This window comes from Urocampus carinirostris, chromosome 4 (genome assembly GCF_059441175.1).
Source record: "Urocampus carinirostris isolate Australia breed hairy pipefish chromosome 4, RoL_Ucar_1.0, whole genome shotgun sequence".
Taxonomy (NCBI): Eukaryota; Metazoa; Chordata; class Actinopteri; order Syngnathiformes; family Syngnathidae; genus Urocampus; species Urocampus carinirostris.
In genome coordinates this window covers 44406375-44428641 of record NC_142352.1, presented here as the reverse complement: position 1 = coordinate 44428641, position 22267 = coordinate 44406375, and the positions used below count along the sequence as shown (strand labels likewise).

Genomic DNA, 22267 nt, shown 5'->3' with positions numbered 1-22267 from the left:
TTTAATCCGTATTTGACTGTTAGGGGAAGTGTATTAGTATTTTTAAGGGTATTGTTTTGTAAAGCAGAAAGATTAAGTGAAGTACCAGTATATCACCACTAGATGGCAAAGTCTAATGTGGCTAAGAGTATAGTTTTTGCTTCTCAAATCTACTCAAATGAAAGTAAAAAGTGTAGTGATTTAAAAAAAAAAAACTCCTCCTAGAAGTACAAAATGTCCCAAAACCTACTCAGGTAAATGTAACAGAATAAATGTAACTTGCTACTACCCACCTCTGGGCTCATATGGTTGAAATTGCATTTTTGGAAGCTTTCAAGTTTAACAACTGCATGGGGAACGTACCTGAAGAGTATTTTTCATGGTCAGGGTTTGAGACATTTTACAATGTGTTTCAAACATTTTATTTGTGTGGATACTTGTGTGAAGGTTATTTTGATATACACACTTTGATGGATGTTGCTTTCGCTCAGATTGAGCGAATAACTGGGATGACAGACAACTAAAATGAAGGCTGTCTTTTATTGGCTGCCATGTAAGATATCTTTTTAAAGAATACACAAAATCAATGGGGTTTTTGTGGACTTCTACTACGGGTTGTGACAGTATCAGGAGAGTTAACCCTGACACCCATATATGAGTACAGTCAGTGAATAATTGACACCTGCACATTGTCAATGGGAAAAACTAAAATGACCAAAACAATATTAAATGGCTCATTTCTCTATTTTCCTCAAATATTTTCTTTACACAACTTGCCATCATTTCCAAGAGTTATTGGTGATTGGCCAAACTAACATTAGTTTCCCTGATCTTTTAGTTACTTGTAGTCTTGTTTGGATATTTGTTAATTTAAACTGAGATATTTTGGCAAGAGTCTCTGCTCCTGGCACATGTCCATCGCTAACATTCTCAGCTTTGTTCGTGCCCCACACGCATTAGGCTATGGAAAAAAGCCAGTGTCAGACTTTTGGCCAAGCTCAATTTATTTTCTATTCATTTATTTTAGTTAACCGGTGTCTTGCACAGACAGGACCTTGTTCACACCTTGGTTAGATATCAACATGTACATTTTTAGAGGGCATTTGAATTTTTGCCCACTCATTATTGGATACTCAAAGATGGGGTTATGTCAGTTTTTGGTATTTGTGCTCATGGGAAAAGCTGAGCTGCTGAAACTCAAATGCACAAAAGAAAAATCTAAGTTGTTATTAGCTGGTTTCATAAATCGGTGATCTACATCTACTACCATCATTGAATCATGCCTGGTTTCCAGGTGCAGTATTTTCATACAACAAAATCCATTCAAGGAAGAGATATCCAAACTTTTTTTTGTCAAGATTTGTTTAGAATTCTTCATTATAAGAATGTTATTTTCCAAAGTGTATAGGGTAAGCTGGGTAGCCTAGATGGTAGGGCGCCCGCTCCGAGACTGGGTAGTCGCTGGTTCAAGCCTCGGCCGAGTCATTGGTGCTCATTGCCTCCCTGCTTGGCGCTCGGCATTAAGGGTTGGAATTGGGGGGTTTGGTCACCTACTGACTCCCAACACAGCAGTTGGGTCTAAAATGGCAGCGCCCTGTTTGGCTGCGGCTGCATTGGCCCGCTACAGTTAAACTGTACGGGTCAGGTGTATTGACATTTCGTTCTGTGTGCATGGTTACAAAGAATAACAATAAAAGTAAATTCTATTCTATTCTTCTAAAATTGTAAAATATATATTTTTTTTAATTTAAAAAAGTTATACAGTTGTTTTTTGATTTCATTATTTAGTATATACTTTGGGCCTGAATCTGAAAAAAAAAGAAAAAAGAAAATGCTGCAGGTGTTATGCCGAGAAATACATCTCTGCCGAGATTTGCATCCCCTAGCTACTATAACCGGTTTTACCTCGTTTTAGCTCACATTTATATCACTTTTCGGGAATGTAATGGCGAACATATATCCAAAACCACTTCGTCTTGCATTTGTTGGGAATGTAATACAACTTAAACCATTCCGTCTTTGTATTTGTTGTGAATGCAATTGAACGGTAATGCACACCGTATATAAATCACTTTTGAGAACTGTTATGCACTCTACCATAAAGCTTATTATGCTGAAATTTATCGTACAGTGCATAACAGTTTCAATACGAGCGATTTCATTAGAAAAAGGCAAAATAAACATGTTACCTGCTCAAAAGTGATTTTTATACGGTGTGCATTACCGTTCGATTACATTCCCAACAAATACAAAGACGGAATGGTTTAAGTTGTATTACATTCCCAACAAATGCAAGACAAAGTGGTTTTTGTTATATGTTCGCCATTACATTCCCGAAAAGTGATATAAAAGTGAGATAAAATGAGGTAAAAGTGGTTATAGTAGCGAGGGGGTGCAAATCTCGGCAAGGATGCATTTCTCGGCATAACACAGGCTGTAAATGACGAGCCACACCCCGCCCCCTCCGAAATGTATATGTTCTTGTGAAAAAATTAAATACAATTGAAACATATCCGTAGGTCGATTGCCCTTGAAGTACCGCCATATCTATTCATTATTAGCTAAATACAGTTCTGGTGGATGGTTGCACACACTATGACAAAACCTCGTCGAATCGGTATGAGATTTAATATATGGGCAGTCGTCTTTGATTTTAAATTCACAACAGGTCACAAATCCCTTCAGAGCATTTAAGATTATTCTCTTGTCAAGAACATAAAAGCAACCCTGGTCTTTGTTTAGTAATATTCAACTAAAACGTGCTCTTATACTTTTTATTGCTGTTTGAGCTCCTAAGTATTTTTGACTCTAATGTGTTTTCTGCTCCACTTTTCATCAAAACGCAGTGCTCTTATTGTTTCTTTTGGGGATTATAAATCATTTCAACTCATTGCGTAAATCACAGTCTACTGACAATGATATCATGGTTTCTCAGAGTTGCAGCAGTAACCAGTAACGGCTCACCTGTTTTTTTTTAAGTACTAGAATGTATCAATAACAATAAATAGAAGAGCAGTACCCTGATATCCCTTAATTGAAATAAAATCCAAATGCCTGTGCACCGGTGTTGTTTTTCTGAAAGTTCTAGTATTACATTGTACGATATGCATTGCATAATGTGGGGCTTGTATATGTTACATAAACAATTCATTAAATAAGTCCTTATTTTTCAGGCATTATCAGTTGCCTTTATTTAATAATTTGGCAAAATGGTCTAAAACCACTTCATAAAAAAAAAAACTTTAGCAACTTTCTATCATTTCCAAAACCACAGTAAAAAAAAGTACATTGAAAACAAATACACAAGGATTTCTGGTGTATGAGACAATAATATTTCAAGGCAATCTCAGAGCTGAAAAAAAAAAAACCTTTCTCATGGGCTGGATTTGGCCCACGGACTAAGACTTTGATATGAAATGCTTCAAACCTTGGTCAATTGTTATATAAAATAAAATTATACTTAAATAATGACCGTTGAACACATAAACATGTCTAAAAAAAAGGATTCATCTTGAGATTGGATCATATTCGAAAACAAAATGCATTAAAAATCAACACCAGTTTGACTTTACTCGTAGGCTATTAGTTAAGGGTGCTTACATTTTAATTGAAATTTAAAAACAGGGCACTTGACTACCTCACTAATGGAATTAAAACTATTTCCTAGCCTTTATAAAAGGTAAAATTTGGACATGATGCACATGTATTTTACTATATTTCGGTTACTCAGTCATTTTTACATATAAGTGCCCTGCGCTGTTGTGTTTGTTAAGGCCACCAGGGAATCGCATGCTTCTAAAGCTCCTTTCATAAACGTCGAGTGTGTATGACACTTTACTTCTCACAACCTTGAAGCAGATCTGCTTGTGATCTTATGTACTTTTCCCACTCCCTATGTTATATATTTCACTCGCTGGCGCACGCTTCCCGAGGCATAAAAATATGTAATCTTTCTTCAAATGATACATGCTGTTATATGGTGAAGCATTTCAGATACCTTTGTTGTGAAATTCAAATTGAAATTTGCTTAAGGCAAGTCTGGTCAACTCTTTGTTGTCTGCATTAAAAGTCTACCTCTGAAATTGTAGCCTCCAATAAAAACAGGGCCAATGAGCCTTTTTTCATCGATACTTTATTGTTACTTTTATTTCTAACATTGGAACAGCACATTTGCCATTTCACATGAGCTATTGTCTCAGTACTTGGTGATGGCATTTGAGCCCTGGAAACTTCTAATCCATCCACCATTAATTATGATTTATTATTTTTCACCTTTACTGGTTGCACGTCATTCCCTTTCAGCAAACAGAAATGATAAAAAGGAGAAGCATTTCTTCTGTACCTAAGACTCAATTGTGGTCTTGCCCAGCTGGTCTTAAAACATCCCAAAAGAACAGTAGTGTTGCCAAGGATTTATATTACCCTCAATACAGATTAAAGGTTGGTACGTGAATCCCCGCCAGTTGAACTTTTTTATCTACTGTTTAATCTAGTTCACTGCTTAATTGGGTAATGCTTTAAAAGTCTTTCAAGTTTTTTTTTGTTTTGTTTTTTATTATTTGCTGACTGCTGTTTCTTACTCGTTATGTCTAAGTCAGTTGTCTCAAACAGGCACATTTTGTCCATCCATTTACACCGTGGTAGGTCGCTGATGAATTACTAGCTGCCTCAGACAGAGCTTAAAAATTGACCACATTTTCAGAATGACACGTTAAAACAAACACAGTCACTCTGCAAGTGTTCGTGGACTCATTTGGACCAATGAATATTTTCAAAGAGATCAGGAGCACACATAGCGTACACACGCAACAAAGTACCGTCTTTTCTGGACTATAAGTCATATTTTGTACAATGTACATGTCATCTTGAAAGGGAACTTAGAGAACAGGCTGAAATAGTGTACAGACCGGGAGGAAACATTTTTTGGCCTAGAGAGGAATGGGCGCCACCAGGCTGTACTTTCCCCAGAGACACAACAGAATATGGTGCTCCTACGACCCTAGTGGTTAAGGGATACACCCACCCATTAAATCAGGGGTGTCAAACTCATTTCAACTTGAGGGCCACACGATAGAACAAACATTCTGTCGGGGGCCGGACTAGTATATTAAAGAGAAAGAAAAATAGAGATAAAGAAATAAGAGAAAGAGGAAGGGAAAAGGAGAGAGGGCTGGACAAAGAAAGAAAAAGAGAGAGAGGGAGAGAGCGTGAGAAACAAAAGATAAAAAGTCATGAGAGAGGGGGAAAAGGAAGGGAGAGGAAGAAATAAATCCAAAGAGAAATAGAAAGACAGAAGGAGAGAAAAGAGAAAAGAAAGCGCAAAGGGTAGGAAGAGAGAAAGATAAGAGAGAGAACAGGAAAAAAGGGGAGTTAGAGCAAAAGAAGTTAAAAAGACACAGAGAGAGAAAGAGACAAAAAGCAACAAAGGAAGAGAAAAAGAGAGACACAGATAATGAAAGAGACAGAGAGTAGGAGAAAAGGGATGGAAAAGAAGGGAGAGAGAGAGAGAGAGAGAGAGAGAAAAAAAGAAATACAAGTACAGTGTCTTTGTTCGAGGCACCTCGCTTCGGCAACATCAAGTTGATATATTTCAACCTGCAGCTTGTTTTTCTCTTGCGCTTCTCTGAGTGTTGTTTCGCAGGCCGGATTCAATCCCTTAGCGGGCCTGATCTGGCCCGCGGGCCACCTGTTTGACACCTGTGCATTAAACGGACATCAAATGATAATGTCAGTAATGACGGGGCATATCAAGAGTTATTTAGAATACCCTGGCACAAAGGCCATTCTTACCAAACTACAGTATCAGCTTCACTCTAAATCACTAAATCAAACAAAATTGTTATGCTCTGTGTTATTTTTAATAGTAAACAAATCCTCTTACAGAGGAGATGGACTAAAAGCCACTTCCTCCTTCAGTTTCTACATGACGGTCAAAGTTTAACACAGGCATCGAGCGCCCTCTTGTACTTTCATATAAAAATATTATGTGAATTGATTTACCGGAAATAAAAAAATAAGAGTCATTACTTTTATAGAATTCCGATTAAGTTATTGATTTTGTTTTTCAACAGGTAACTATAATCAACTAAATGTATCGGATTACTTTATTTTTACAACCATAAGTCACACATAAAAGTCTCACATTTTCTTCAAATTGTGTGGCACGTTCTATTGTACTGCAGATGGAGACCAGCTCAGTGGCCTTAGGGTTAGGTGCACGCCGCTGAGGCTGGAAAGTTACATGTTTGAGACTTGGATGAAATCTGATGTTTTTGTGAGATCGTTCACATTTCCAACTGAATGTGACATCTATGTGATCTCCTGTGACTTTTATGCCTTCTCCCGTGTCAACGCCAAAAGTTTCCCACAAGCAGAAGAGGACACGTGACGTCACATGCAATGATTTGTTTGCAGTAGCACTGAGACGCCTTAGCGTATCTTGCAGTTTAAAAATGTTATCGTCTTGGTACCTTCGATTGAAAAAAACAGTGTCATTTTTCCGTCCGGATCAGGACTACACTGGCGCTGAAACTTCCAGGGGATTATAATTTTAAAAAATGATTGTCGACCTTGCTAACCTGTCTGCCTGGACGGTTGTTCGAGTTTTCAGAAAGTGACACTGAAAGTGAATAAAGTTTACCTTTGAATGGAGATTTAGCGAATATGTCCTCGTCAGAAACAGAGGAAGATCATTTTGACTGCTATGTTATACATTACCGGTGAAAGGTTGTGGGTACCAAACTGTTTTGCACAAGCTGCTTTTTAAATTGTTGTTTTATCTGTGTGTTTTACTTTGTCATTAATACTTAAATAAACCACAACCAAACTCAGTTTTGCTGAGACACAAATTGTGTCTATCAAAATTTCAATCACTGAGACAAGATAGGTTCAAAAGAGATCAGGAGCACACATAGCGTACACACGCAACAAAGTACCGTCTTTTCTGGACTATAAGTCATATTTTGTACAATGTACATGTCATCTTAAAAGGGAATTTAGAATAAAGATAAAATAGAGAACTTGTCTATTGGTGCATTATGAATATGTTAATATAGTTTCTCAAAATAAAAGTGACATCATAATTAAATCTCTTTACTGCATATATTCAATGTATCCATACAATGTAAAATAGCCTAATAAATTAATAGTGTGATAAGGTTAAACTTGAGCTGGTGTTCTACAACAGAGTAGTCTCTTGGTGCGTCATTGTTAGGACTGGAAGGGTCTCTTTAAAAATGTATTGTACGGCCATATGGCGCATTGTATTAAAAGACGCTGTCTCCGTTTCTGGTTTTATTTCTGTATTTAACGCTACACAGGGCGCACCGCATAATAGGGCACAAAAGCCCGCTGCTTCTGGCCGTGTTACAACAACACAGCCAAGCATAGTGTACATATTTAAAAATATAACAGAATCAAGAAAGAAACAAGCCGAGGAGAGTAACTCCGTAGTTTTGCATTGCAGATAAATTATCATGGCAGAATATATTAATGTTATTGCTTCGTTCTTACAACCCAATACCAGTCAAGGGTGGGGGGATGTATCCCCCTCCTCTTCTTATTCAATTTGTAAAGATTTTAAGAATAGTGCCAGGGAGCTGGTCGGTACTGAGTCGCAGGTTGCTGACCACTGTGCTATACCGATGCGCAGATAAACCCAAGGAGCCCACAACCTTTTACTTGGCATCAGTTTGTATTTTCACCTCAGTTTAGATAATTTTCAGTTGGGGGTTAAGAGGTGAGGGGTATGGTGGCTTTATATATAAAAAAGAAAAGAAAAAAAACAAAACAGCTCAGTACACAATAAGTTATACGTTTGCTAAAGAATGTATGCGTTAGAGGTTCAATTAACACCAGAATATTTAAATAATTATTTAATAGTCGTTTAGAATCTGCTGGTCTTTAAATGCAAGTTGATGTCAAATACTGTAGGTCCCAAAAAAACTGATTTTTTTTCCTGCACCAATATTTATCAATCAAATAATCATGTTGTTGCTTATTTGATTACCAGAAAAAAATAAATCCAATATGTATGCTTCTATTTGCTTCTCTTTTGTTTTAAAACGGAGAGTCAAGTTTGGCTCATAATTTTATATAAAACATGCATTACGTTGATCATACATTTTAATCATCATTTTTTGATTATTTTTTTCTGAGACCAGTATTTTTTTGACAACGTATTGTGAATTTAGTATTAATTGATTGGACAATAATTTTTGAAAATAACAAATGTGGGTTGACCAAAATTATGGAGTTTAGAGAAACAGCAATAACAAATTTTGATGGGATTTCATTCCATCAATCCATGCAAAAGATGTTGTATTTTGCTTCAGATCAAATAAACTGTATTTTATGGACTATAGGTTTCACCTAAAAACAGGATTTGTGTGCCTTACAATTTGATGCGCTTTATAGAACGGAAACTATGATACATAAAACTTGAAATGCATAATTACAATTGCTACTGCAGCAATTACTATTTATGAAGTAATGAATTAATTTTATCACTGATACCAGATTGATTTTCTATCAAAAGTGTGTTTTGAACATTTTCATTTTGTTTCTTTTGACGCAACCCTATCTCTTAGTAGTTTTAATTCCATGTGCCTTTTATAATTCTGTTTTGGAAGGTGTCCCTTTGGTCTCTCTTTATTACAATCCATAATTAAAATAGTATAAGCCTTTTCTACACCCAAACATAATCGGTAATGTTTTTGGTTATGATTTATTTGGATTAGTTGTGGGGTCTCTATTTTTTTTAATGTGAGGTTTTCACAAAGCTCAAAGCTCAATGGCTTTATACTTACTTAACTAATTTTGTTTTGACAGAGATACATTGATAGACTGTCTTAAGTGTATTTATGAGGTAAGCTGTGTTGACCACTCCTTGGGTACTATAAATATATATATATATATAAATATTTATCGCTTCTGTTGGGATTTAATCAGACAAAATTAATATAAAATAAAAACTTTAAGGTTTTCTAGGTGTAGAGTGAGTAACTTTTAAAAGCGTTTTTAAAACCCCGATGTGCATATCATCTCAAACTCGATATTTTTGACACACAGTGCACTTTTGCATTTGTCTACTGGTTATGCCCGGAATCAATGATCAAGTGAAAAGGCAAGCGCTCGCCAGTGGCCAGATGCAGCCGCACTTTTCTTTTTTTTTTTTCAGGTAACAACTCGAATGAACTCCTCGACTCACTTATTCTCTCTCAACTGTTAAAGCACCATTGATTCCAAAATGGGAAAGTCTATTTTGAAGCGCACCCTCACCTCACTGTCAATTTGTTCACGGGAAACCTTCACTTTGCTTAATTATTTGCGATATCATTGCTTTACATTTAGATGAAAAACAAAGCTGATGACGGTCTGCGGTATTTAAATTCTGTTAAATAACACATTTGTATATAACTACTAATGGCTCTGTTCAAATCTGCATTCTCTGTGATACCAGTCTGTGCTACAATGTACACAAAAACTCACATTTTTAAAACATATTTTAAAGAAAATGTTGATGAAAAAAGATGACGCAAATGCTGCCCCCTCTTTTTTTCAGTCATCTTGAAAAACTGTAAAGTTGGAACCAGAACTGGTCATTTTCAAACCCTCATGAACAAGGAAAAAAAAACTCCCTTAGATGTTTTGACCCTTCTCTGAGTTGTGTGCACTAACTAACAATAGGGCACTGCATTTAATTTTAAAAGACTATAAAAACGGCAAAATCATTTTTTTTGGGCCGGGGTAGCGTACGTACACTGTAAGCTTTAATTTCTTACCACATTACAGTATGTAATGATATATTTTCTTATATTTGATTAAGTGTGTGTTTACAGTTCACAGATCTTAAACTTGCAAACTACCGTATATTCCGGACTATAGAGCGCACCTGATTATAAGCCGCACTCACTACATTTTAAGAGGAAAACCGATTTTTTACTTACACAAGCCGCACCTGTATATAAGCCGCATGCGCCCTCATTAAAAATGTAACACAAACACAAAATTAACCCAAACCCGACTATAAGTCCCGCGATTGAAACTAAATGTCCTTCATTAAAGTACACAGTCCAAAAATCCCAGCCGGCAAAATGAACGGAAAATTATACCAGTACTTAAGGTTTGATGCAGACCTGCAGAGTCCGGGTCCCGTTGAAAGTAATCCAAAAACGTGTATATTTCCAGAGGTAAGGGTGGGAAAAATATATATCCACTATTGTCCGCCGCGTCCACAAAAAGGTCTTTACCGGTCCCCACTTCCCGTCACCCCCCGTTTGTTCCGCCCCTCCTTTTTCATTCTAAAATAAATACAAATAAATACATTACAAAAATATACAGTAGCGAATACATATTATACATAGGTTACACATATTTACAAACAAAGACGGTACACCGAGAGTTTTCAAAGCTTTAATAATAATAATATAACTTTCATCCCAAGCGGTGCCTGTGACAGGGCAGTTAATGGTAGCAAAACGCTAGCAACACGCTCGCAACACAGTAAACGGTTCTGGTAAAAAAACATACCGTACTTGTAAAAATCACGGTAAACCGTCCTCATCTTCCTCCTTAGAACTGAAGCCATCAAAGTCGTCTTCCTCAGTGTCGGAAAGAAACTTTGTCATATAGACGTCGTCCCACGCTCCCGCAGCCTCACTCGCACTGTCACTGTTGCTGGAACTGTCATCCACTCCTGATTCTGTGCTCTGTTTCCTTCTTTATCGGACTGCTCGATTGCTTTTAGCTTGAAAGCTGCGTCATGTGCCTTTCTTTTTGCATTTTGCATGATGAGGGTATGCTTACGCTAATTTAATTTATGCACAAGCCAAGAAGTTGCAGTCTTCCTCGGCACATATATTCCACCGGTATAAATCTTACCTTTTGTACTCGAGCGCCTCTGGCGGCCGTTAGAAAAATTACATGAATTGGCCGCATCACTGAATAAGCCGCAAGGTTGAACGTTTAGGAAAAACGTAGCGGCTTATAGTCCGAAATTTACGGTATTTAAATCCAGCAGAACATCAAATATGCCTATATATTATAGGCATGGTTTCTAATGTGAGTCACAAGCCACCATTTAGCTTGAAATAAAAATCAATACATTAAAAATGGAGTAATATGTGTGTAAAAGTGATCCAAGATTATTTGTAGGTATTCTTAAATATGAGATTTGGTGAAGCTTGGCAAGAAGCATGGATAGGGGAAGAACAAACAACAAGCTATCAGATCACATTGCAAACTATCACGTCTCCTTGCACGAGATAGATTGCTGACTGCACAACTGACCAACATGATCATCAGTCCCATATTTTAAGCGAGCCCACTTAATCGAGAATTGATGTCAAACAGTGGTTGGATCAATGGAATTTCCTGATTACAAGTAAGGGTTTAGAGCAACAAACTAAGAATAGGTGAGAGAGAGAAATGGCACAGCCAAGGTGGAACATCTGTATAAAAAAGTTTACTGTTAATTACCCGAGTGACAGTTGTTTCTTTGTTTGTATGTTGAATACTAGGACACACTTCATGACAATGACAAAGAACATTATGTTGGTTTTCACGGACAAAAAACATCTTTGGCATAGAAAAAGACAGTGCTCGCTTACTGTCAAGAAAAGTATGCTGGTTTTCGGCATAGTAAATGATGAAACTTGCGATGCGTGACGAAAAGTATTCTAGTTTACTGGTGCTAAAGTGACACCAAGAACAAATAGTACAACATGCGCAAATGAACATTTCTGAAATCATATGCGTATGTCACATTTTAGGACCGTATATCGATGCATCGACATTTTATAAAGGCTTTCCCTACCTTTTAGCGGATAAGAAGAGGGCACTCATTTACGATGGAAGAAGACAACGCTAGCTTTCCACCAGATACATTATCAGCATGGAGATGCAAATGTATGCTTGTTTTTATAATGTAGAACAGGGATGTCAAACTCAGTTTTGCTCTGGGACTGGATCCAGACATTCTGTTTCGAGGTGGTCCAGAACAGTAAAAGAATGTCAACTCAAAATATTTAGCTATGTTTTTTCCGTATTATGCTCTGTCCTTCATCCTACATTAGTAACTTTCCCTACATTTTAGAATCAAGATGACAAAGGACCATTTTTAAACAAACACATTTATTCACAATCATGTTTGTCGTTCATTGACTTTGAAACATACCTGTTTTTGACAACCTGGGTACAGTTGTTTTGCCACTTCCTGTCAATTGTAAATGAATGAGATTGATGAAAACAAGCCAATTTGATGTTCTAACACATCCACCTATAATGCAATATCCCTCAAAATACAACATTAGGACAAATAGGAGCACAATAAAAAAATATAAGAGTTGACTCCTGCTGTAACTTCGATATTAGGATAAAAGTTTAAATAACTCTTCAAAAAATATGAAAAGCTGACTTGAATAGCGCAATCAACTTGCAGTAGGATGACAGCTATTAAAATAATTGTGTTAATTAGTTTACCCAAAATGAATGCAGACTCCTGCAGAGTAAAATACCTTGCTCTTATGAATACAAAGGTCACCTAACGTTGTACCATTGTTCTACTGTCATATAGCAAGAAGCAAAACATAATTCCTTTTTTGTTAGTTCAATTTTGTATTGGAACTTGATCAATGTTTTTTTATTTTGTAACATTCTGTCCGTCCTGTCTCCTCACATTTTATTCTCCCTGACTCTGTGACCTTTGTGACTTTTCCCCCTCACTTTATTTTGATTTCATTCATCTTTTTGTTTGTTGCTTTCCACGAGCTCCATTACTTTCCTTGCCCGTCCCTTTTGTCCTTGCTGTGAGGCCAAATACTTCCTTTCTTGTGTGTTTTTTTCTTTCCACTGTCTTTTTTTTAATGGCTTCAATGTTACTTTTGGATTGATGACTTGTGTTGTTACCCTTTGTCCCTGCACTTACTTTTTCAGGGGTTATCTTGGTTATCCGTTCTGATTGATTTATAATGGTCACACATGTCATTCCATGACTAATTAATATTGTATGTATTGTAACAGTTTTTCATTTGCATGTTCATGTTGATTTAACATTTTTTCATGTTAAGAAAGAAGTCGGATGTAGTTGTTTGCATTTTCCAGTACACTAATTCCACTTACCCTATATTCTCGCATACAAGCCTACATTCCATATAAGCGGAGTCCCTAAAACTGCTTTAAAATAGCAGGAATACACACCCAAAATACTAATGAAACAAGTACCTAAAACTGTAATCCGTTCTTTACGTGTGTAGCCGACAGAGGTTAATTAAAACAGTAATAAAAACATTTACCGTACCTCTAAACATGGCTTTGATGTCAGGCACTTATTCACCATTTTCATCTTTTGGAATCATGTCTTTTTTTTGACTTGATGGTTGTTGTGGTTGTTTTTATTATGGGCAAACCAGGCAATACAACATACTGTATCACAATAAAATGACATGTGGTTCCTCTACCACAATCTGGATGGCGCACTTTTGTTAATTTTGTTAAATGCACATAGAAACCGACCTTCTGATTGGTATTATATTGTATTGTTCTACCCGTGCGAGTATATACGCTAGTCGTTGTTAATATTTAATACTGTTTATAATATCGCAATTACCACACTTGCTACTTCTTTATTTAGTAGAAACAAAACCAACAAAATTTTCCAAGCTCATGTGTGTAATTTCACCATTTACTTCTTCAACACCTGTATTTGAATGGCATATCTTTGTTATCTTTATAAATCTTTATAAAATCTTTGTTAGCCATAAAAATGAAGTAGCTGGAGAATAGTTGTAGTCTGCCTTGGGAGATGCTAAGGATTATTTAGCGGTCATTTTTTAAGTGGGCTGCTTCAAAATGTGACTTCAGTTCATATGTGCTGCATTATGTATCATTTTGAATTACTTGCCTTTTATTGATTGTGGTAAGTACATTTACACAATTATCCATTTTCTATCATTCCTGCCAGAAATTAATTTGATTCATATTTTAAAGGGAGATATTTATGCGTCTCAATTTACACTCCTAATTTAATGCAATGTAATTTGATACTATCAGTGCTGCCCTTGTGCCAGGCGACTGTCACACAAGCACAAATCAATCTCTTTGCCTTAAAGAGCAGTCACCTAATCAGAACGATGTATTTAGCTTGATATACTCATTCTGGAAGATTTTGGCATAATCATTTATACTGGATGTTTATAATGCTTTTATAATTAGAGGGCTTATTCACACCTCCTTTTAAACACTTACACTCATCTTTAAAGGGAAACTAATTTATGTCAATTGTGTCGTCAATGTCAGTCGCACAGTCACTACTTAGAGGAATAGTAGCAATGATTGCAATTTACCGTGGATCAGCAGAAGTAATTTGACATACCAAATTCTGGAAGTGCCTCATAACTGGGTGATATTTCGCAGATTTGCAGGTGCGTACACACAGTCATGCTTTGCACATACGGTACTGCAAATAAATTGTATTACTTGTGGTCATGCGGTTCGAAGTTCCAGTCGAGTTGCCAGTTAAATATGGAGGAGCCGCCTGCGGCTCGTGAGCCCTGCAATGAGTAAGACTGATTCAGTCTAATGATTTAACTGCCGATCTGAATAATGCCATTACGGGTATCTCAGGAAACTGTCAATGCACCTTCTATATATGTTGCTTGGATTTGTGTTTGTGAGCTGACCTTGCTCGTACCTTGTTTATATGAACAAACCAAAATCTAATTCATTTTGGTATTACGTTTTGATTTTTATTCCACTTAATAAAACATTTCTCTCATTGCCTTAATTCAGCATTTTAGGCTTCGCATGCCATCTTGTTGCTTCCAACACAATAACTTTTTTCTGGCTATTTAAATAATTCCAGCAAGTATCAAAGAATCGAGGTAATTTTTTCCCATTATTTTCATGAGTTATTTTATATTAACTTAGTATTGCAATTGAAATGATTTACTTACCTAAATATTTTTTTTCTAAATCCAATTAGTGTGTACTATCTGACCACTAGATGTCATTGAATGGATTCTGATTCTTGTGAGGAATTCCCAGTTAAATACACATTTCTGAAAAAAAGAAGAAGATAAAACTACCCTTAATAATGAAATGACGCTGAGTGTGTTAATTATTTGTGGTAATATTTTTCAAATATTAAAATTAATGTTACACTATATTTTGGAAAGTATTCCCTTGCTGCTTACTTATCGTGGTTTTGCTACTTTACGGATTTTCATCACACCTTGTGTTCTGTATTCAGATTAGCTAAATGTTAACCCTCTCTCTCGTCTGGCTGTGTGTCAATGATGTTGAGTTCTGAGTTGTACATATAAGTTAGACAGCTTTGCAAACCTACATTACATACACGCAAATCTTTTTCAATTTCGAGTTCCTTTAAAAACCATAATGTCAACAGAACGTTCTGAACCTACAAAAGTACCGGTAAGGGGCAAAAAGGTAGAGGAAGATGCTTTTTATAGCCAACAACAACGGACCTCTCAGAATGCTAAACTCGCTCTGGAACTGCAAGCAGCTTCTGATGCTTGTTTGATTATGTTTGATAATGGGAAAATGTAAGGTTTCTCTAAAACAACATGACACAAACATGCTTAATGTTTTCAAACGAATATAGTTATACTTGTTCCGAGTAAGGCTTTTCAAGACATATTTAGGTTTTTCTTTTCTTTTTTTTTTTTAATCCAACGTGGCTCTTTCAAGCTCTTTTGAGTTGCCGGCCCCTGTCTAAGAGAAGGTATACACAGTTATCCATAACCTCCACATGGCGGCGACAAAACATCAACTAAAATAAAAATTGTGTGTCCTGACATCATTTTCACCCTTTTGTGCAATGCAATCAGCAAGATTATTTACAATGTATTATTTGACAGTCCAGAAGTTATTTGTAAAAAAAAAAAAAAAAAAAGTTTATCATGTAGAGTACTATCATTTGTTAAACAAATGCTTGAGCATGAACATTGGGTTTGTTCTTTGGTTTCAATGTATAATAAAGTATTCAATAAATAAGGTTTCTACTTCAGGGGTCTTAACTATCGCAGCAACTTTTTGGAAGGTCACCCTGTAAAAAAACGAATTATGACTGGTTTTCAATTGAAATTATCACAATGTCCAAATGTGTGGTCCTCGGGGCTACCAGGCCCTTTTTACGGGCGTAAAATGGCCAATCGAAATATTGGTATCCACTGTGTGGTTTGCCCAAGTTACCCACGTTTGTCAGCACAGGGAAGCTTAATGTAACGAAGGCAGTTTAATTTCTGTTCTTTCCACCCAGTGATTTCTGGCTACTAGTGGTAACGTTTCTACCCTAGATTATAAACGATAAACAATGTTCAAAAATTGTCTCAAAATATTTCAACTTACACTAAATGATTACAACACAAACTTCAACAGTATGAGATATAATAATAATCTTTATTTTACAAGTGAGAGCAAAATACAATAGAGTCAAACAGACAAAAAAGCAACAATGTAACTGTCATGATTACTGATTCGGGGCACCTGCGGCTGCCCCAGTGGCACCAACAGCTTTGGTCGCTGATTGGCTCCTTGCCACTTTTCAAACCCCCGGGCTCCCTGTTACTGGCGTCCGATCGAACCTTCAGCTCCCGCTAAGGCAAGCCTTCTGACCCTGACTCCCTGTTTTTTGGCTCTTGTATGTTTCCCGGCTTCGTCTTGTCCCTGCTCCTGCGCCCCGACAACCCGACCTGTTTTCCCGTCTTTGACACCGCTATCGCTCGCCAGAGAAGTGCCACTTTCGCATCCCGGGTCACCTGCTCCCTGCAACTAACGATCAATCGATCGTGGGTGCCAGCCTTCGTTTCTTTCTCAAATAAAACTAAGAAACGAACGCAATTGGGTTCTGTCTCCACTCCTGGTGCCTGACAGTAACAAAATACAAATATAACAAATTTTAACAAGTGCTAATAGTGTAACAATTCAATCTAAAAACATTTTTACGTATAAAAAGAAAAAAAATACTTCTGCTATAACTTTCATCAGAATAATAGTTGTGATAGTTAAACCCCAAAAAATCAGAAATGTAATCAAATATACAAGTACAGTAATCCATTTATTTATCTTTAGGGTGGGGGTTGCGCTCCCAGAAGGACCTGAGCTAGTCAAAATGTGTGGAGTCGAAACTTTTAGCAAATATCCTTATGCATTAAAATAAAAACAAAAAACAACAATAAAAACCATATTCGCAAACTTGGTTGCAGAAGCATAGTAAATATTGTTTTCATTAAAAATGTTTTGTTCAGCTAGAAATTGTCCCAAATGACAGTAAAACTACTACCGGTACTTTGCACTGGTCTTCACAAGATATTTTTTTTATTTATTTTTCCTGGGTCGAGACTCGATTGTAATCTTTTTCCTGTTTGTTTTATAGGTTGTCGGGATTTTTGCTGCCTTCTCCAATAGTCAGCACCGGATCCATTTTGGCCTTGTGGTTTACCACCGATTTCGCAGTCAGTGCACAAGGGTTCAAAGCTGTCTACGAAGGTAAGATCGCTCTTTAACGCAGTTTGGAAAGTGGTCCAACTGAGTTGTGCATTTTATCAGAAATGGGGTATTTGGCCTGACCTGCAGTTAATGCTGTCACCTGTAGTTAATGCTGTAGTAATAGTGCTGCATATTCAACGTTTTCAATCAAGATGGTCTGTGTGTGTTGCATCTGTATCATATTATACAATATTTGATCAATACTGGCAGATCATTGTGTTCATGTTAAGTATTATTTTGCTTTGAAAATGACTTTTTAAAGCAGTTTTTGGAGTGGCTTATGTACATATGTATTATGTCATTGTTATATATAGAAGATAGTAGAACATTTTGACAATTCTATTTTATTATTGTAATATGAATAATTCCTAAATTACATCAAATAATTAAAAATAATTCATAAAATTAGCAAAATTATCTACCATTGTATTATTTTACATACTTTTGTTGAAGAAATTCGAGTTAAAAAAATGAAAGGACAACAAAATATACACAATTAATAAATAAAGTTGACTTTTAAATGGACATCTTGTATTATTTAGTGCCTCCTAATGGAAGCAAAAAATTAAAAAACAAAACAAAACAAAAACACATTTGATTTGAATAAAAACCAAAAATTCATGAACAATTATATAAACGTGCATTTTTATTTAAATACTCTGAAGTCATGGATTATTTTTATCTATTTAACATAACACAAGGCTCACCAGGAGAGAGCTGACACAATCATCTACCATCTTGCTGCAACAGGTAGCCAACTTTGCGAAAGGCAGATAAAAAAATAATAATAAAAATGGAGCGGTTTGATCCCTTTTGGATTCCAAAGTTGATATTCTTCCTTGTGCTGTTTAGCACTTGTTTCCGGTTGCATTACGCAAGCTAGCAAGATTTAGTGGTGAAATGATACACATTGTCCCTTCAGGCAAACTGTCTCGACCTATGATTATCTTATAAAAAAATATTATTGGAACTTATTTCTGTTTAGTATTCAGGTTTTTGCACCACTACCTAAATGTCCTTAGAGATAATTCTATTGTTTCATATGACCGCAGTCATAGGACGCCACTTTGCAGCATGGTTCCACTAAATTTACTAAGGAAATATTTCCCTTTAGGGTCTCCTCCTGTTGAGTCTCCATAGTTTGTGTTATGGCTTGTGCTTCGTAGCACTTAGTTTCAGTTGCACAACACGTTACAGCAGCACCTAGTGGTCAAATATTGCACAGTATCCCTAAAAAGATGCCTGTTTGCTGTACAAAATAAGAGTTTGATCTACTCCTTTTTGTTAAGATCTTTTGAGATGGCAGTGTTGGGGAAATGCATTATGAGAGAACGAGGAAACTGGCAGAAGGTAAAATGTGAAAATCAATGGAACACAGGAGTAAAAAAAAAAAAACAGTTTTTTATCTTGTACTTGAACTAAGACGACAAAAACCTGTAAGGAAGGATACAACCAGCAGCAAATGCGACACAACAGGACAGAGATAACGACCGAGTATGTTGGTGTGTCTTGACTCCCTCATATATGATGGATGGTTTGTGAATATCATTCCACCACTGTTATTTAGATCACCTCTAGCTACTAAAGTAGACATAGTGTTTCCTGTCTATATTCTGCAAAACAAGGATATTGTGAATCACTGAATATTTTCAAAAATAAATTTGCAATCCTCCCGCGCTTGCGTTACATGACACTTTGACTTTGGTGTCAGTCATCAGCTCAGAGGGCAGCATTTCTTTTTGAATAGGTTCTATTTTTCTTGGGTGGAAGAAGTAACCGTTTCAAGGCTCTGCTGGTGATTTATGTGGAAATCTGCCCATGTTAATGACTCTGTGTGGGCGACTCGCAGCTCGCTGCTCCCGGCTTGGTCTTCCCAGTATCAGTCGTAGCTGCTGTGAGTGTTTACACAGTGAACATGCAAGGCTGTCTTGTCATTTACTTATGTGTACTTTTCATTACTGCTCGAAGGTGTGAGTCGGTTGCCTACCAGTTCCTATTTTCTGTTATGTGTTTCTGTTCTGGTATCAGTGTCCCTATTTGCAATCAAAGGCTTGTTCTGACCTTTTGGAGGCTCACAGACATGAATAACAGGACTTCATCTATGAATAATGAGTTCCAAATACAAACGAAAATATAAAATGACCATTAATTTCATGCATACTGAACAGTAATTACTATGAAGGATGGCCTGACCTACTGAATCTGTATTGAGTCTAAACCAGAAAATAATGACAAGTTCGGGGATTATTGTTCATAGATGAAAAATAAACAATCAACCAAGTGAATAGATAATATCATCCAAACCAATATGATGACGACATAGAGTTTTTAATATTGGATACCTGTAAATTAGATTGCATAGGATGCCAGTTTGTTAATTTGACTATTATTGCACTCCGTAGTTCATTACTTTGACTGTTACATCATTGTCACTATTGGACAATTGTGTTGGTCTTCTTTGATTCCTACACCCACACCCTTTAAGTTTTGATTTTGTAACCTACGAGCTTTAATAAATAAAAAAATCTCTTTGAATCAACTTTGGAGGATCCCCTATCAATTGCTATGTAAAAGAAGCAAAAGTATGTAGCCTATTAGCCATGTTAAGTCAAGTCATGTTTATTTGTACTACTGTGCTCAGCGTCTCCAGATGCGTTAGTAAAACGAAGGATGAGGATTTGTCGCACACTTTCAGCTCCATATAATATAATAATTTAATTGGTATTACCATGCAAACAGCAAGTCAAGCCATCCATAATTTTTATCTCACTGCATGCACTTTTTTTAATGGAGGATTATCTACCTACTGATGCTTTTATTCAAATCAAGCAGCAAAAAGACTCAATTTTTAAGTTAGAGCAAAACAATAAAAGCATTTTCTCTGCCAGAGTTTATGTATTGCTTTCTTGCTCTGCCAATCAAATGACAAATAAGATGTAGATCATTTCTAAATCGGACTGTGCCTCATCACACACGAACCTCACCGCACGTCACTGGTTACTTAAGACAGGATCGCTAGTAAAGGGGAACCCGTTCAAAGTCACAGATGAGGGCAGCTCTATTGAGGAGAGTATGATTGGTTTTAAATACATGGCATCCGCCTGCCATGATTATTTTAGTTTATTTAGGAAAAAAAACGATGTTAGAGTGTCAGTCAACAGCGCTTCTGCTGAAGTAGTGCAATAATAGTAATAATTACTTTAGATACAAGGAGTAAAGTTGACCATTTGAACAAAAATACCAGTCTTGGTGGATCAAGTGATGGATATGAGGATATGTTGTTCACAATCAGGAAAATATAGTGGTCTCTCAGCTATTTCAGTCGGTCATTTTTTTTTCTAAACTCCTATTTATACTTGAGGGTGCCATACTAATATCCTCTTGCGTTTATATATTTAGTGCTGTGAATAAAATATTTCATTTAAATTTTACATTGGTATTCCAGTCACAGTTATGCTCCTCAACTAAACACAATTTTGGCTAAAGTAAAACAAGATCATATGAAGGCAGACCAAATGAAATTGCCCTTCACACAACACTCTTCGAAATAGAGTAAAATACATTGTGTTAGGGGTAGGAACATTACAGAACGGGTGTTTTAAAGTTATTCCGATATAATTGACCATGCATAATGTGAGGAAATAGTGCATGGTTTTTGCATTAAAAATGTAAATATTTCATTACTGTGAATATATTCCAATTATTTTCTGATACAATTCATTTTGAAGGCAGGGAGTCTTGTATTTGTCATCCTGAGCTAAGACATCATGAGAGAAAAAACAGCACCCTAGCAAGCAGGTCGCCATATTGTTTTATCTGAAAGATAAAAAAATGTTCCGAGTGCTTTATGAAAGGTATTAGTAGTTTTTGTGGAGAATGCCTTGGCATTTTTTCACAAGTGGATGAGTTACATCAAAGGGTGAGCAGCCAACAGGGGTTTATTCAGGAGCGATCAACGGAAGGTGGCCGCAGCCTTGATCAAAAAACACGAACCTTGACGACCAGAAGTCACGCAGTGTGCATGATGGCTAACCGTGAACTAACAATGAAAAGCGTCACCAGCTACAGCGACACACACAAAGCCAGCTGGGAATAGATAAACCAAGGAACACAGCAGCTTCGATGCTAACGCCGGGCTAGCCGGCCAAACAACACACGTTGGGCAGCTGATGACTGCCAACCATGAGCAAACAAAACAGGTAAGCCCTCGGCACTCTGTACACTAGTCGAACAAAACGACACCAGTTGTGACACACGTGGTAAAAAACAGAACTGAAAAGCCACAATCGCCTACCTAAAAGGAGTCAAAGGCAAACAAGAAATGCACGCTGCAATGAAAGAAACTACCCCACGCCGTTTTGAAAATGTTGTGTTCCTTTAAAGATGTCACAGTTCTACAGGAGACAAACCAGGTGGGTCAACTTTGAGAACATATTTCTCAACATATTTGTATCATTTTGGGGAGGAAAGCTACACGTTCTGTTTCTAATTGAAAAGTATTTATGCTTGGGAATACAGGGCCATGAACATGTGTTCGCCCCTTTCCTGACCTCTGTCTTTTTTGCATGTTTATCCCTCACAAATACAACCCATGAAAGAACAAAATGCAGTTTGGAAATGTTTTTTCCTTTTTAGGCAGAAAAAATATGAAAAGTAATTGCCCCTGAATCCATCACGAGTTGGGTCACCTTCGGCAACAAAAACAGAAATCAGAAATTTACGATAGACCCATGACCAATGAGTCTTTCACAACGCTGTGGAGGAATTCTAGCCCTCTCTTCTT

At 36.7% G+C, this 22267-nt stretch overlaps 1 protein-coding gene across 1 annotated transcript in view; it reads left to right on the top strand.

The window, feature by feature from the left end:
• The window catches only part of LOC148367660 (CUB and sushi domain-containing protein 1-like), a 654387-nt gene that overhangs the window by 227001 nt on the left and 405119 nt on the right, over window positions 1-22267 (top strand). The window contains exon 3 of the mRNA XM_088334675.1: window positions 17372-17484. Coding sequence (XP_088190801.1) covers window positions 17372-17484 — 113 coding nt within the window. The remainder of the gene's footprint in view (window positions 1-17371; window positions 17485-22267) is intronic.